The sequence below is a fragment of the Cyanistes caeruleus genome, chromosome Z (genome assembly GCF_971803275.1).
Source record: "Cyanistes caeruleus chromosome Z, bCyaCae1.hap1.1, whole genome shotgun sequence".
NCBI lineage: Eukaryota > Metazoa > Chordata > Aves > Passeriformes > Paridae > Cyanistes > Cyanistes caeruleus.
The window spans coordinates 22,403,296-22,419,764 of record NC_141732.1 but is presented as its reverse complement, the minus strand read 5'-3'; the positions used below and the strand labels follow the sequence as shown (position 1 = coordinate 22,419,764).

The 16,469-nt window shown below is 41.1% G+C and overlaps 1 protein-coding gene across 7 annotated transcripts in view; it reads left to right on the top strand.

Moving 5' to 3' along the window:
* Window positions 1–16,469, top strand: part of SEMA6A (semaphorin 6A) — a 117,655-nt gene that overhangs the window by 87,778 nt on the left and 13,408 nt on the right. For 4 of the 7 annotated variants that reach the window (XM_086868498.1, XM_086868496.1, XM_086868500.1 and 1 more), the window contains one exon: window positions 4,232–4,396. The exons of the other annotated variants lie outside the window; for them this stretch is intronic. In XM_086868498.1, the coding sequence (XP_086724624.1) occupies window positions 4,232–4,396 (165 nt within the window). The remainder of the gene's footprint in view (window positions 1–4,231; window positions 4,397–16,469) is intronic. 7 annotated transcript variants of the gene reach the window in all.

Genomic DNA, 16,469 nt, shown 5'->3' with positions numbered 1-16,469 from the left:
TGCAGAAAATTAGAGAGAAATTTTGCAGGAGCATAATTTAAACAAGGAGATTAAGCTAGATCACTGCAAAAATAGCAGCTTCAATTACCTTTTGGAAACATCAGTTCTTAGTGAATTGGGCCCTTATATTACCCCCTAGCCATAGTTCTTTCTTCCTCTATAGTATTGACTCAACTTTCCCTCTAATTGTCTAATTAGGTTGCTATAGCTGTTAATAGGATAGTGTGCAGATATCTTAACCTCTGAGATTCTAATGACTTGTGCATATTAGACCACCTATCAAATACTGATGGTATTGACTCTCTGTCTTTGTTTTAAACCTGAAAAAAAACCTCTTTACATTTTACAAGTGCACTTCAGAACAAGCTATAGTTACAGAAGTGCAGCCTTTCTGCATCATTATCTGTGCTTATAGGCACTAAGTGCTTTTACTCTGCCTCTGTTACTTGATTACAGCACTCCAAATGAAAAGTTTTTGCAAATAGTGGAAGCACCTAGACCAGATTTTTTTAAAGTGCGTCTATTTGATTTTTATGTGTTTTCTTTAAACAAAGACATTTGAAAAGCGCTATGTGTACAGTTATTCAGAGGCTTATTTTAAAACAAAGGCAGAATTGGTTTTTCAGATGTTTTTTGTATTAACCATTATTAACACAGAGGTACTGACCACATCTCAGATGTGCTAAAGCCTTGTTAAATTTCAGCAAAGCTTATTTGCAAGTCAGAATGGTAAAAAATGGTGTGATGGGAAAAAAAGGCCCACTACATGTTGCAAACTATTTAGTGCATTGTAAAGGCTTGATAATGGCTGTGTGTGAGAGGGCCAGGACTGGGTTGTCTGCCACTCCAGTCTTTTCTCTGTTTATGAGAGAAACTTAAGTAGCTCATACATTTGTGGTGCTCTGCTCAGAGGTGAAATTCACCCAGTGGGACTGGCTTTTCAGGCACTTACAGGACACTGTGATACTGCTTACAGGAGCAGGTTTAATCTACTTCTGCCCTGCTTCCTCAAAATCAAGAGGAAGAAAGTTTGTGTTGATTAGCTGTGTAAGCTTGCTTCTCAGTGTGAACTAGACTCATACATTAGTAACAGAGAGAGTATACTGATTCCTTTTATTTATGTGGAACTCCTCTCTACCCAGTGACCATCTGGTACATATTAATATCTTCACAAAGCCTTAGCTTTCCATTACCAGCAAGTTCTCTGTGTATTGGCAATATATGGTTCAAGAAAAAATAGTTCCAGAAAATGTGTCCCTTAGGCATATACTTTCTCCAGATTTCTGTATTATGAAATTATTTTCTGTAACCATACTTATAGCTTTTCCTTAGAATTTCTCCTTTAAGCACACTTAAAAGTGCAAGTGTCTGGAAAGAGATATAGGACTATAAATGCATATCAAACACAGGTATATAATATGATTGCTACTTGGCAAGATTTTCTTCTCTTTTACCTCCTTATCAAGCAATGACTAATTGCTTTCTTATGTTGAGTGCAGCACTATGTGTAAGCTGACCAAATACTGTACACATTACTGGTGTTGCTGAATGGGGTATAAACTTGAAGACTGGAACCCCATGAATGCTTGCACTGTGGCTTAATCCTTAGGGAAAAGAAAACATGAAAATACCATAATTTCTGTTTTCTGCCCTGTTATTTGTCTTGTTCCTTGGGAATGGGCACAGGAGTTGACAAGCATAAAATAGTGTTGGAGTGAATGCTTTCAGGATCCAGCATATTCTTGCTTCAAGAGGGCGTGTGTTTTCAGTTGCTGGACCTCTTCCTGTCCCTTGGACACAAATAGTCCTGCTGCAGGACTGCTGTGTGTGGAGCAGGCAGCACATTTGGATTGGAGTCCTCTATCTGTGTGTTACCAATGTTCCCAGCCATGCTTATGGAAACCTTTCAAAAGAAGATAACATTTGGCTTAACTCTTTTCTATTTGGGCAACATTCAAAACTGTCTTAACAAAATACAGTATTCAATTTGCTGTTTTAAGGAGAGATGGCTGGGAGAAAACACTCTTTCTACCATGAGAGAGTAAAAAATCCACTGCCTTTGTCAGTATAAAACCTTCAGACTGACATCGAGAGCTAAATTATGTTAACAATTACCTGTAGTTGAAGGTTGGCTTCATGGTGAGAACAATGTAAATTTAACCAATTTTGCTTTCTAAACATACAAGTTAAAGGAGTTCATTATGGCCATGCCCTATGCAAAACATAGTCCAAAGTACTCCCATATATAATTCAATTCAGTAAATCAAAAGAGCTCCTTGAAAGCTTACAGAGGAACACAGACATTTTTTAACTCTAAAGACATTAATATTCAACAGGACTTCTTTAAATCATAACAGCATCTTAATAGAAGTTGCTGCATTTTTCTGACTTCATCAGAAGTTCCATACCATGAAGCTGGTGAATGGGCAGGATAAAAATGAAGCATGTGGGGGCATCTAAAAGCTTGAGGACACTAGTGGCCAGCATTTCAATTTTTGATTCTTGGAGTAGAATTGAGGATCTGGGTTCATCATCTCTCTCTAGACTTCTGAGAGCTAATTTGGATGGATTTAGAAGCCATTTAAAGCAGCATGTTTTAGATGCAGCTTTCAAAAGCTTTGTGCATACCCAGGAGCTGGTTAAAATAAACTACAGAAGCACAGGCTCTACCTGCCCAGCTCTGTGCCTTCTCTGTGAGGCTTGAATTTCACTCCTCGTGTTGATCTATCTCTGCCCCAGTGAATCTCAAATTATTTTTCTGAGCAGTGAAGCAAGATCAAGGAAAGGAGCAGGGAGAGGGTCCCTGCTAGGGCAGCCTGTAGCCTGGTGATTGGACTCCTCTCCAAGTGAGACTCATCTTAGAAAGGAAAATTAATTTACTGGGCTTTTCCAAAGGAGACAGGAGAAAGGAGGGCTGCTGTCATTCTGCCTAGTGTTATCTGACAAAAAAATGTTATATTCCATTCTGTCTGTGAATAATCCAATTCTGTTAGTTTGTGTTTGAGCATGTGTCAAAAATCCTTTTTTTAATGGGCTCTTTAAGAAAAGTAGGTATGGGGATATAGTTACTCCACATAAAATTAAGGAGGCCCAGAACTCCTTGAATCCTGATGAAAATAATTCACTTTTTCACATGTGCTGGAAGGAAACTTTCAGAATGGTTTTGAGGTCGAAATGTCGTGGTGTGGATGGCATTTGGTGCCCTCTTGCCAAAGCAGTTGAGCCACTGGAAATTCCATGTGGGAGCTGTCTTTCAGAGACAGTAGACTCAAGTATTTTAGGTGCTGATGTACTTTTAAGATCCAGCTGCAAAGAGTGTATGAATCTATAAACACGCCCCTGTCCCATCCAAGCCACCTTTCAAACTGTGCTGTGTTTCCAGTGGGGCAAGTTCTGTGAATGCTCTGTGTGTTGGGATATGCGAGAAGCGGATCAGTCTTGTTCAGGGCACCAGTAACAATGTCTAGAGCATTTGCAATGGAAAAAAGGCCTGTGAGATCTCAGTCTCAGCTGCTGCTGGAGTCAGGTGCTCTTGGGCAGATCCGCAAGGTGAGGCATTGTCTGCGCTGTCGCTCTGAGCAGAAATAGTGTTCAGTCTTGTGCTTATTTCAGAGCCGTTTTGGACCATCAGCTCAGACAGGACCCATACTGATGGTGCAAGCGGGTGTGAGCAGCTGGCCCGGGACATTTCCCATCTGGAGAGGAATGCCGCAGTGTGAGCACGCTGGTTAGGCAGTCCTTCATTCCCCTGGGGGCATGAGGTACAGTGCCTCATAATGTCACCATTTCGTAGTTCTTCCAGTGTTCCCATTCAGTTTCAGCCATTTTGGACATTGTTCTGTTTCAGTTGATTTTTTTGTTTGCATTTTGACTGAGCCAGTATCAGACAGCATGGGCTGACACTTCGGTTTCTGACAGGCATGTGTACTGAATCCAGCCAAAGGATGCTTGACTCAGATAACGTGATCTTTCATATGCATTTAACTCTTTTGAGAAGCACAGAACTGCCAGCTCAGTGGCAGCACCTTTTAGCACCCTGATCTGGAAGGTTCAAATTCCCTCCTCCTTTGGAGTCATGATTTGAAGGACTTTTGAAAAGTTGCTCAGCCTAAGACAAGACGTTCACCCATCACAGAAGCAAAGCAGTGCGTACACCCCTGAGCATGGGGAGGTAGCGTGGTAAGTTACTAATGAGACTTGTCTTCCCTGCCTGTATTTATAATATAAACAGGACACTCCAGTTCCCTAGTCCCAAGCACCACCACTTCTGACTCTCGCGCTCGACAGGGTTATGATGCTAGGGGACGCATGCTGGATTGGAAGGATCCGCTTGGTTCATCTGAAAATACAGATCCATATGTGGCAGTTTCATCCCATAATCATCAAGACAAGAAGGGTAAGGCCTTGGAAATGACATCCTGTGGTGAGGAGGGAGGGGGAGGAGGACTAAAGTGTAACTGCTTCCAGCTGGCTCAGAGTAACATGTAATGAAACTCCTGTGCTATAATTAAAAGCTTATCGTAAAGTCTGAAACTAAACAACCAATCTCAGATAATTCACTGCCTGAGGAAACCACACAAAACAAACAGAAGTGTGTGCCTTTATAGAGAGTTTTGTGCATGTGGGAAGGAAGGAAACAGGGAGGATTTAACTCCCTTTAAATTTGATCTGACCTGGTCTCTGACAAAGCAAGACCCATGGCTTCCTATTGTTCTTAAGGATGCATTTTTATATTGCCTTTCTCTGAATTCCCAAGGCAGCACAACAGTTCTCAGCTAATTTCACATAATTTTCATGTCTCAACAACCATAGAATCCTAGAATCACAAAGTCCTTTGATTTTTGATTTTGCACAACAGTTCTCAGCTAATTTCACATAATTTTCATGTCTCAACAACCATAGAATCCTAGAATCACAAAGTCCTTTGATTTGGAAGAGACCTTAAAGGTCATCTTGTTCCAACCCCCCTGCCATGATCAGGAATATTTTCCACTTGACCAGGTTGTTCCAAGCCTCCCCCCCATTCAACCTGGCTTTGAACAGTTTCAGGAATGGGCCATCAACGACTTCTCTGAACAGCCTGTTGCAGTGCTTCACCACCCACCCTCAGAGTAAAGAATTTCTTCCTTATATCTAATTTAAACCTGCCCCCTTTCAGTTTGAAGCCATTTGCCTTGTCCTGTCATTACATGCTCTTGTAAAATGTCCCTCTCCAGCTCTTATATATCCCCCTCTAGGGACTGGGAGGCTGCTGTAACATCTTCCTAGAACCTTCTCTTCCTCATCCTGAACAACCCTAGCTCTCTCAGCCTGTTCTCCAGCCCTCTGATCATCTTTGTGGCCCATGTCTTTCCTGTGCTGGGGACTCCAGAGCTGGATGCAGGGTTCCAGGTGGGGTCTAACATGAGCAGAGCAAAAGGGCGAAATCTTCTTCCTCACCCTGCTGGCCACGCTGCTTTGTGTGCAGCCCAGTATACATTTGGCTTTCTGGGCTGTGAGTCGTCCTGGCTCAGGCACTTTGCACTTGGCCTTGTTAAACCTCCAGGTTCCCATGGGCCTACTTCCCAGTCTTGTCCAAGGCCCTCTGGATGGCATTCTATGCATCCATTCCAGGTGCATCAGTCACACCACACAGCTTTATGTCATCTGCAAACTTGCCGAAGGCTCACTCAATGCTGCTATGTCATTGATGAGGACATTGGTCCCAAAATTGACCCTTGAAGGACACTGCTTGTCATTGATTTCCATTCTGACCTCAGGCCATTGACCACTATCCTCTGAATAAAGATGTCCAGTAAATTCCTTGTCCGTTGAATTGTCCACCCATCAAGTCCATCTCTCTCCAGTTTAGAGAGAAGGATGTGGGGGACCAAGTCAAAGACCTAACAGAAGTTCAGATAAATGATATACATAGCTTTTTCCTTGTCCGTCGATGGAGACTCTCCACCAGGCTGGTCAGGCAACACTTTCCCTTGGTGAAGCTGTGCTGACTGCCTAGAACAGCTCCCTCTGTCCTCCATGTGCCTTAGCAGAGCTTCTAGGAAGATCTGTTCCATGATCTTTCCAGGCACAGAGATAATGGGACTAACAAGTTGATAGTTCCCAGGGTCCTTCTGTCTACCTTTTTTTAAGATGTGTACAATATTTCCCTTTTTCCAGTCATCTGACTGCCACACTTTTCAAATATCATGGACAGTGGCTTGGTAATTAAATCAGCCAATTCCTGGGACTCTGGGATACATCTCATAACATTCTATAGACTTTGGAATGTTCAGGTTCTTCAAGTGGTCCCAAACCTGATTTTCTGTTACAGTGGGATAGACTTTGCTCCCCTAGGTCCTGTCTTGTGGAGCAAACACTTGAGAGAAGTGGGAGGAGATGTTGCAAAAGAAGACTGAGGCAAAATTGTTGTTGAGTGCTTCAACTCCTCCTCATGCCAGCCTTGCTAACCAGGTGGAGTACACCTTCTTCAGCCTTCCTTTTCTGGCTGACCTATGTCTGTAGAAGCCCTCCTTCTTATTCTTGGCTTCCCTTGCCTGCTTCAGCTCCAACTACACCTTAACCTTCCTGACCTCACCTGTACACAACCAGACCGTGTTCCTGTACTCTTTCCATGACACCTGTACCTTCTTCCACCACTTGTGCATTTCATTTTTGCCCTTTAATTCAGCTACCAGGTTCCAATACAGCCATCCAGTCTCTCGTCTTTCTTGTCCAATTTCTTTCACCTGGGTTTACTAGCTCTTCCCTCTCGGGAGATATCCTGAAAGATCTACCAGCTCTGTTCTGCTCCCTTATCCTTGAGGGCGGTTTCCCAGGGGGTCCCTACTGACTTCCTTGACGTGCTGAAAGTTTGCTCTTCTAAAATGCAGAAGAGCATTCCTCTTCTTCCTTTACTCTTTGTCTGACCCATATGCCTGAGGACTGTGACCTCCACCAGGGCATGATGACTGCAGCCCAGGCTGCTGCCACTCAGGACATCTCCAATCAGTTCACTTGAGCTGGTGACCAGTATCCCAACACAGACAAGGAAAACCTGCTCTAGTTTAACCACTGAAGTAAAACTTGGAGTAGTCCTAGTCACCAAGCCTCAGTCCTGCTGTCTTCAGTGAGACCTGAGCAGAAAATACCTTTTAGTATGTGGTCGTTCGTGTACATTGAATTATGCATAATTGACTGCTCATGGAGAGGGTCTATGTTTTGTTTTTCACACACCAAAAGGTTGGGATTTAGGTGTTATTTGACAGTGCTCAGACCAGTGCTGAAGCACAGGGGTCTAATACAAATCCTGTCCTTTGGCCTCCACTCCCCCTTTGCCATTCATATAGAGAATTAGGCAGAGAATTTCTAAAATTTGCTGCTTGAACATAGAGAAGAAGAGCCTTTTCTCCTGTGTAGATGGTGGTGCCCCTCATTGCATCTTGACCCTCATCATTCTTTCAGCTCCTTTTAATCTGTATCTCAGAGACTTTAAAATGGTTCCTTTTAAACAGGGGAGTTAGGTTCAAATAGCTCCACTGCCTAGAGAGATCTGAATCCTTGTTATTCTTCTCCAGGGTGTTCTTAGATCTCTTCTTTCAATCTCTGTTCTGTTGAAGATGTTTTTCTCTGTGTGGACTAATTAAGTACTCAGTGTGTCAGAAGGAAGATGAGTATGAGCAAAACTCACTTGCTGAGTGGTTAGGGCACTCACCAGGGGCAGGAACACACGAGTTCAGTTCTTTCTGCTATGAATACTTGATATAAAACACTTAAAATATTAATTGAAATGCGGATTCCAGTCTCTATTGTTCATGCATTTTATATGAAAAACTCATTAGACAAAAGCATCAGCTGTTCCTAGAGAAGCTACTGGCAATGGCAGACCTGATGCTTTGCATTGTCTGCCTAAACTAGTAATTTACTAGTTTCCCCCTATTCCTTCCCCTCCATCTGACCCACTGAATCTTGAATTCTCAGCATTAGTTGTGGCAGCTTTCAGCAAGGAGTGATGAGCACATTAACATCACAGAACAGTCTTCAGCAGAGCTACATGAACAGCTGCTGGTGGTCTGGACCCAGACTGTGACCTCAGTGCCTGTTATTCAAAACAGCCCCAGATAAACCATGCCTCCCATAGTCCAGGGATATCCAGGGTTACTAAACTTCCCAGGATTGACCTCAGAGAGCCTTCACAGCTCCTAATCATAAAGGCAGTGGGCATCAACTGGCTGGCCCAGCAGAGACAAATCCCGAAGCACTTTTCCAGTTGAGGAGGTCAGTCAAATTAGGCAGAAGGTACAGTAAAACTTCTTGACATACCATGGAAAATATTAATCTAGTAGCCTTGACTTTTAAGCTTATTGGCAGGAAATTGAATATGAAGATTTAAATTCCCACAGACAGAGGACGTAAACTTGTCCCACTCCTCCCAGCTAATGTGCTCTTCCTACAGAAGAAGGGAAAAAATACCCCTGTTTAAACAATTTCTTTGTAGAGCTTAATCCTGTGGACATTCTGGGAGAATTACTGCAAAATCTAAACCAAAAAAGTGAATTTCTAAAACCTGATCAGTCTTACCTGTGTGTTAAGCACAGAACCTCTTTGCACCCTGCAGACCTGGGGGCTTCTGAGCTTTGGCAGATGAAGAATTTCAGGTGGCTGCAACACACAAACTCAGTAACCATAATTTCAGGTGCAAGGGAGTGACAGTACTGAAGATGAAACCTCACACTCCTAATTCCAGTTTAAACTCAGTTTGAGATATCATCTTCATTTTTTAATTCCTAATTCCTTGCTCTTCAATTGTAGAAAGGCAGTTAAGAAAAAGGGATGTCCCTTACATAGTAGAGGGAAGGCAGATAAACCTGTATGCCCTCCCTAAGATGGCATGTGATTTACCTAGCACTCCTCTTTCCTTTCAGCAAAAAGGAAATTTTTTCCTGACAGACAAAAAATTAGGATCTTTTCTGTCTTTGTCCAATTGTTGGTAATACCTGTTATACAAAATACTTCAGGCAAGAGGACATTTCTTAGAAAATCCAGTTTTCCCATTTCTGAAAATAAATGGTATCTTTCTCTTGTCCACCCTGAAAGAGGGGGAAGGAAGGAACCCCTGAACACAACTCCTCTGCTGCTGCCAGACAAGGGAGTGGTGTCAGAAACCACCAAAAAGTGGAAGAGCTGCCTCTTATGTACCCTGAGGAATGCAGAGATGTGCATGCATTTAAATAGAACTGTTTGTTATGTGTGGGTCCCTGCTTCACAAGTCTTCTGAACAGCAATGCTTAATATATGGAAAACTAGCTCTTAAAAGCATCTTGTATGCCACTAGCAGCTTTCAGAAGAGCATGCAGTGAAAATATTAATAAATGTATAGCTGTTGGATTCTAATCATTTTTGCTTCAATTCACTGACTGATGAAGTGGCTTACATTCAATACTTTCTTCCCAGAGAGTGATGGTTACCAAAGAGCCTTATAAGTACTTGACAGGGTCATTTAGATATCATGCATTCTTTGGTGCCTAATTATGAATATTGACAAAGCTGGAAGCAGTCTACACCCATCAAAACAATGGTGGCAGAGGTGACCGCATGGTTGTTTACCATTACCATCCACTTGTGTGTTGTTACTCCTTGCCTTGCCCAGTCAGAGCCGGTTGGCTCCAAAATTCTATTGAGTTGTTGTTTCAAAAGGGCAAAGGAAAGAGTTCTTACACAAAACTAAATCAAGAAATGTTACACTTAAAATCTTTTTATCAAGATTTTGTTTCCACTTTTGCTGTGATTTCTTTTGCTTTCACACATTCACAAAGAAAATTTTATTTTTGTTACTATTTTTGCCTTGTTTTGCAAGGTGCTTTGTGGTTTTCTTCACTGGTTGTGTCTATTCCTTTGAACAGCGTTTTCTTTCTTTTTCTGTTCTCACAAATGGCTCCTTACTGATTGTACTAACTGCATAGAATCCACTTGCTGTTTTCTTTACTGTAGCACGTTTGCTTTGATGATGTCACATCCATCCATATGCTTCACTCTTAATTCAGTGCAGGCATCTTGGGGAATATCTGTGGGGGTGTGAAGACAGGGTTCTTCAAAAGAGTTGACTCATGGGAATGTGACATTTGTGTGCCACAGCTTTAGTAGCTAAATATACTCTGGGACTGTTGTTTCTGAGCCACATCACATTTCTTGCCAAGATGAAAATGTGTAGTCCAACCGATAGAGTGGGAATTGTGCATTGCCATCCCATTGGCATTTTCATTTTGGCCGTTAAGGAATCTGCCCTTTCTATTGCAAGCAAAAAAAAAACCCAAAAAAACAAAAAGCTCTGATTGGGCAAATTACAACCCTCTTTCCTGTTCTCCTCACCAGAAAACTAAATCAAACCAAACCAAAAAAAAATACTCAAAACAACAGCACGTGTTCTAGAGTATGTTTATGTTTTGTTTTCTTTCGTGCTGTGTTTTAGTGTTAATTTAATTGTATGTTTCTCACCTTTGTTGAAACGGTTTCCCTAACCTTGCCGCCTAACCTTCCCCCCTGCTGCCATTGTACTTGGTGTTCCTCCCTCCACAGTCGGAGTCATGAAGCTCCTCCTGTGGAGCACTCCAAGGCTTTACCCTCCACACCCCCGTAGTGCCCTAGTGCTGCGTCCCTCTGTAGTCATCCTACTAACGAAGGGGGGAGTAGAGATGTACAGCTCTTCGACAGGCCTCCATGAAGAAAGCAAAGTGATTTTCTTCAAGGGTAGCTGGTCCTGTCCCTCACTACCCTGCTGCCCTTCTCTGCCGCTTCCTGTTCTTCCTGCCTCCATTCAGAAATGCCTCATGCTCTCCTAGTACTGGGTTCATTAGTGCAAATGTAGCCAACAGCTCGGTTTTCTCACTCATTCCCTAATTGCCTGAAATCTGTGCTTTTTAATCACTGCGTTTATAAACAGGTTAAAAATTCAGGTTATGATTTTGTGGGTCTGCTACAGCTTCTTCTTCACTGCATTCAGGTAGGAGCGGTTGAGCTGGGCACTGAACAACAAAAGTGAAGTGGTTAGAAGGCTTTAATGTTTGTATGCTTACTTGGCTCAGCACTCCTTAGGTGAAGATTGTTAGGTGGTATCTCCTTTCCTTAGCAAGCCTTTTGTTGTTACCCATGTAACTAAGGTAAAAAGCTGATTAGAACTGGGTTATAATGAACACAGTTTACAGAGTGAAGAGTTGCAGGTTTATTTGGATATCAAGAGTGCTCCTTTAGAGACAGTATCTGGTAGCACCTATTATTTTATAGACTGTACAATCTCTATTATTATTTTTATTAATAACAGCAGCTCTTCTTCAGCTATTCATTAGCAATAGTCAACTCCTCTTTTTGGAGAGGTCTGTGCTCTTGGGGAGCCCAAGAGCTGTTCCTTTCAAAACCTGCCTCCAGAAGATATTTCATATTGTACACAAGTGGCGGTGTTACTAAATTTTACTTTGATTATCACTACTTGAACCATTTGCCAAGTGCTGACAATGCTTGTCTCTGGAGAGTCTGCAAATGATCAGGCAGATTCTGCTGCAGTGAGACAAAATTATAAGAAACTCCAGGTACAGTTATGATAAAGAATGTAAAGTGCTGATATAACAAGATACTCTACAAGTAGACATGAAATGAGTGGGGGAAAAAAAAAATCTGTGGGAAAACAAAGCTTCAGACTTTAATTTTTTTTTGGCATAAATTAAACAATTAATATTCATCACAGGAAAGCTGATTTTTGCACCAGGAAGTACATTTGCAGAGTATGTTTCTACACAAAAATACTGTTATATGCTAATATGTACAAGGATCTAAAAGATTCAAAGTAGTTTCTATATCAGAGAGAAGAGAGGAATGTTATTATGTTGTTGGTATTATGTAATAAATCAGGTGAAAAAATGAGGAACTAAAGTGGCGCAAAATTTGTCAAAACTTAGGTTTTGAGTCAGTGTTTGCAGGTCTGAATGGAAGGGCTTGGACTTTCAGTGTGCTGAGATGAAGCAAATATTCAGTATTCCATCAGTATCACCATTCTGATACTGTCAGAAGGAACTGATTGATCCGAAAACAAGTGTAAGGCTAGTGGGAGGAGTTGCAGCATAGGCAGTTCTGCCTGGATGGGATTGGGAAGAGATGTAGTCACCCAAAGCATGTGCATCTGGGGAAACTCTGCAAACACTGCTGTTCTTTCCCATATCTCAAACCATTGTATGCACAAACATAAAACACTTACAAGTACTTTGCAGATTACTAAATGTCAAGTGCTGAGGAAACAATGAAGATTGAATCAGATCAGATCCTTTCTTTACTAACAGGTTTTCATCCCAGAATCTAGTAAAAGAACATTTTGAGAAAGGGAGTAGAGAATTTGCTCTATGATTCTATAGCATGTGGATGAGATTTGGGGTGAGAGGCGTGGTTACTCAGAGCTTTAGTGGTTCACAGTGATTTTACCTAGGCAGGATGACACACGGTTTAGTCTATTTAAACTTGTATAGAATGACATCTAGATTAAAACATACTGACTTTTCTCATTAGGATGAAAACAGAAGTTGGTTGGCTGAACCTGTGCTAAACAAAACTCTGTAGATTTTTTTTTTTCTGAAATAATCTTTGGTGAATTAACATCACTTTACTGTAAATGTCCCTATTTCCAGAGGGAGGCCTTATTTATAGCCTGGTTGCTTAGTTGAAATAAAAATAAATAAATAAATAAATAAATAGATAAATAAATAAATAAATAAATATTAGAACAAAGAACCAAACCTATATCTGCCTAAAATTGTTCTAGTGAGCAACTTGTCCAGGAACTGGATGTCTCATAAACTAATCCCAGCACACCTACTGTGGAGCACTGTTTCAGCACAGTATCAGATAAACACCTGAAAGCCATTGTTAGCATTTGAATGGGACCAAATTTCCCAGTATAGTTTTTAGTGGCCAGATACCTGAGTAACTAGACCAGGCTAATAACTCACAAACATGCCAGAAGACTGATGATCTCACCACACTGGAATTGCTGGTATCCTGTGACATGCACCAGGAGGGCTGTGCAGTCAGGATTAAGAGAACACACCAGACTTGTCCAGAGAAATGACACTGATCCTTCTTCTGTTCTGTCTTGCATGTATGAGCTGTCTGCTCCCACGGCTAGAGACAGTTAATCATCTCAGATTACATCCTCAAGTTCAAACAGTGACAGTAGTAAAGTAGATGCTAATTAATAAAATGGAAATTGTATATAAAATTCATGAAAGAAGAATGCTGGAAGGCTGTTTCTCACAGACTTGTTTTTATGATGTTTTAGTAAGTTTCTCTGAGAACAAGAGTGAAGAGACAGAGCAGAGACAAGGCATTCAGAAAAGATGTCAGGAGCTAAATCCCTGAGCAGGGCCACATCTTTAAGCCAATTTTAGTCAAACATGGGGTTATAATAGAGTACAGGGCAGTGATTTAGTGTGCCTTCTCTGTGACTAAGTCTGCATTTCAAACCTTATGTAAAGAAAGCTCCAGCTCATTTAGTCACAGATTTTCTATAGTAGCCATCTGAAAGTGCAAGGAAAGGTTTTGCAGATTTAACTGCAAAAGACAGGCAAGGATGAGGAAATCAAGATAATGGTGGGGTATATTCTAGCACACACCAAGTGCCTGTGCCACACTTAAAGAAATGCCTATACTTTAGCACTGACGTTCACTTAACGTTTTCAGAATTCAAAACATTTCTGTATTTCACTAACAGTACAGATCTCAGATTTAACTGAAATTAACTTAGCAGAAATGGAAACATTGAGTGGCAAGATTAGAACCAAGAATCATTTGCTGTTTAGTAGCAGAAAAAAAAAAATTACATCATTGGTAACAGAAGGGGTTGTATTGATGTGCAGCCCCTGGTTACGAAAACAAAGCTTCTCTGTTCTGCATTAGTAGACCCTACAAATAAAAGAACAATGAAGTTTAAAATAGATATTATCAAATATGGCTTCTGGAAACAGCAGGTATCCTTGACCCATAATTGTCCACCTGCATGGGTTTCAAGTCAGGCTATCCATTTCCAGGCTGCAATGAGCTGTAGAGGCTTGTCTTGCTAAAAGAGGGAAAAACTGTCATTGACCCAGGACCCTGATGTGCTTTTTCAATACAAGAGGCCACATCTAATTTGTCAAGGCAGCTGCTCAGGGCTCAGGGCACTGCAGCTATTGTGTGATGGACCAGATCCCCAGCTGCATTCATCCACTGTTACCCAGTGAGGATCGCTCAGTGGAGGAGCACAGACTGCCTCGTGCTCTTGTTTGACCTTTGTGGCACTGACATATTTATCAAGGGCTGGGAATTCGCTGTAGGGTGTGCTTGCTCCACAGAGCCACTACTCTATCTGGAAATAGCAAGGCATAATTGGTGGGCAGGACGTTGAATAATAATACCCAGTTTAATTTTTGTGATGTTTGTATTGACTGTAAGGAGATGTTGTGCCATATAAAGATGCTGAATTGGAAGGACAGTCTAGCCCTTTAAACAGGAGATTTCTGGAACTGCTTTGAAATTCATAGGGGTTTAATAGCAGAAATTCTAGTAGCTGAAACACATACATTTAAAGCACTTTTTAGTTTTGTTAATGCCAGTGTACAATTAAAATGTCAATATACTGTTAGAGGTATTTGACTAATTAATTTTTCTCATATAAGATGTGTCTAGTTCCAATGACTATATTAATTAATAGTTCAGATGTGATTGTAGTAATTTTACAAAGACCTAAATATTGACAGTCCTGGTTCAGAGCACTTTTAATATGGTCTGTAAATCTTCAGCTGTCTAATTACCTGCCCTATAAAAGACACCACCTACATTTTTCTCATATGCATTTACTTCTAGTTAATGATTATCAACATCTCTTTAACTGTATAGGAAGGATCCCAAATAACTTTTCCATTTTTCTTAATTTTCATTGACTTTAAAAAAGGCACACTTAATTCTTTGTGTCAGCATGGGCTGGTGCTTACTGATCAACAGCAGGTAGTTAATTAAAAAATGAAAAGCCTGGAGAGGGCATAATTTAAGTTTTGCAATCTCAGTTTTATCAAACATTAAATACAGATAACAAATTTGGAAAGCAGTTGTTCCTCTGAATTTCCTTAATTTAGTCAGGTGCTTAGGCAGGTGTTCCTTCAAACTCTTTAATAGTCATTTAGTGAGGCCCTGTAATCTCTTCTATCCGTTTATAATTGCTATTACTTTTGCTAGACTTTAATTATGTATTCTAAGATTGTGCCAGTGGCTGAGAGAGAGGATAGGGAAAAGATACGTTGTTATTCTCGTATTACAAAAATATGTCATAAGGGCACTTTATTGAGAAGTTTTGAAGCAGATAGTGCAAATTTACCACTGTATCAAAAATGTGCATCCTAACATCCCTGTGAGGGAAAAAAAAGGAACTTTGTTGGCAAAGCTGTAAATTTTTCTGAAATCTCAGTCCCTCATGCCCAGAAGAGACTTCTCACTGTTAGGCAACTAAATACACAAACGGCTCTGTATACATTGAGCATTGGTGTTCTTAAACCACCAGCTGATAGCCTCTCCCTGCCCCAGCAGAGCAGAATAAGTCAGGGTCCCTGCTCCAGGAGATTTTAACAGCTCCATTGGCATTAGAAGGGCTCAGAGCAGTTTATAGAGTAGTTGCTCAGGAAGCATTAAGAAGGATTTCTGGCACAGCTATACAATGCAGCAAACATTTGGAAATGGCTAACAGCATATTCATCACCAACTTTGTGTTGGCCAGGATATTAAACTGTTGTTCTACCCGCAACCAAAGATTGCTTATCTTCTGTGAAATAAAATCTCAGCTGAAGGGGCAGCTTGATAGCATTGTCACAACTGGGCATAAACCAGACAGTTCTTTCATATGCCCATCAAGGATTTTTTAATTGTAAAATAACACCAGCTGCATGCTGTCAATAATATGCCATCTTGCTCATGTTCCGTCCCATCTTACCCACAATTGTACTAGAAAATAAAAGAGCAGCTGTTATATATAAAAAAGGAGGTTAGGGGGAAAGCTGGTGCATTTTTTAAGCCCTACAAAGCTACTGCTATCCACCATCATGTCCTTGTAGAAAGAAACAGAGGGGTGTTTTTGGAGAGCCTGAAAGATCTGCAGTTGCTGAACACAAGCAGTGCAGCATGTGCAGAAACACCACCAAAGCCTTCATTACAATAATTCCAAAAGTCATTTGAGAAGCACGTATGCTCTAGATGTTTCCTTATTTTTTAAATCAGTAAATTCTTATTCTTAAATAAATACTGAGTTCCTGTTTGCAAGCAAGCAGGGTGAATGCTACAGAAGCCACAGTGTTGGGTGGGCACTGAGTACCACTGGTTTTTAAGGATGCTCACAGATGTGGTCTTACCAAGTAGTACAGGAAAGGCCACCGGTAGTGACTTAGAGCTACTGGTGAAATTGAATTCTGCTACCAGCTCATTGCTGC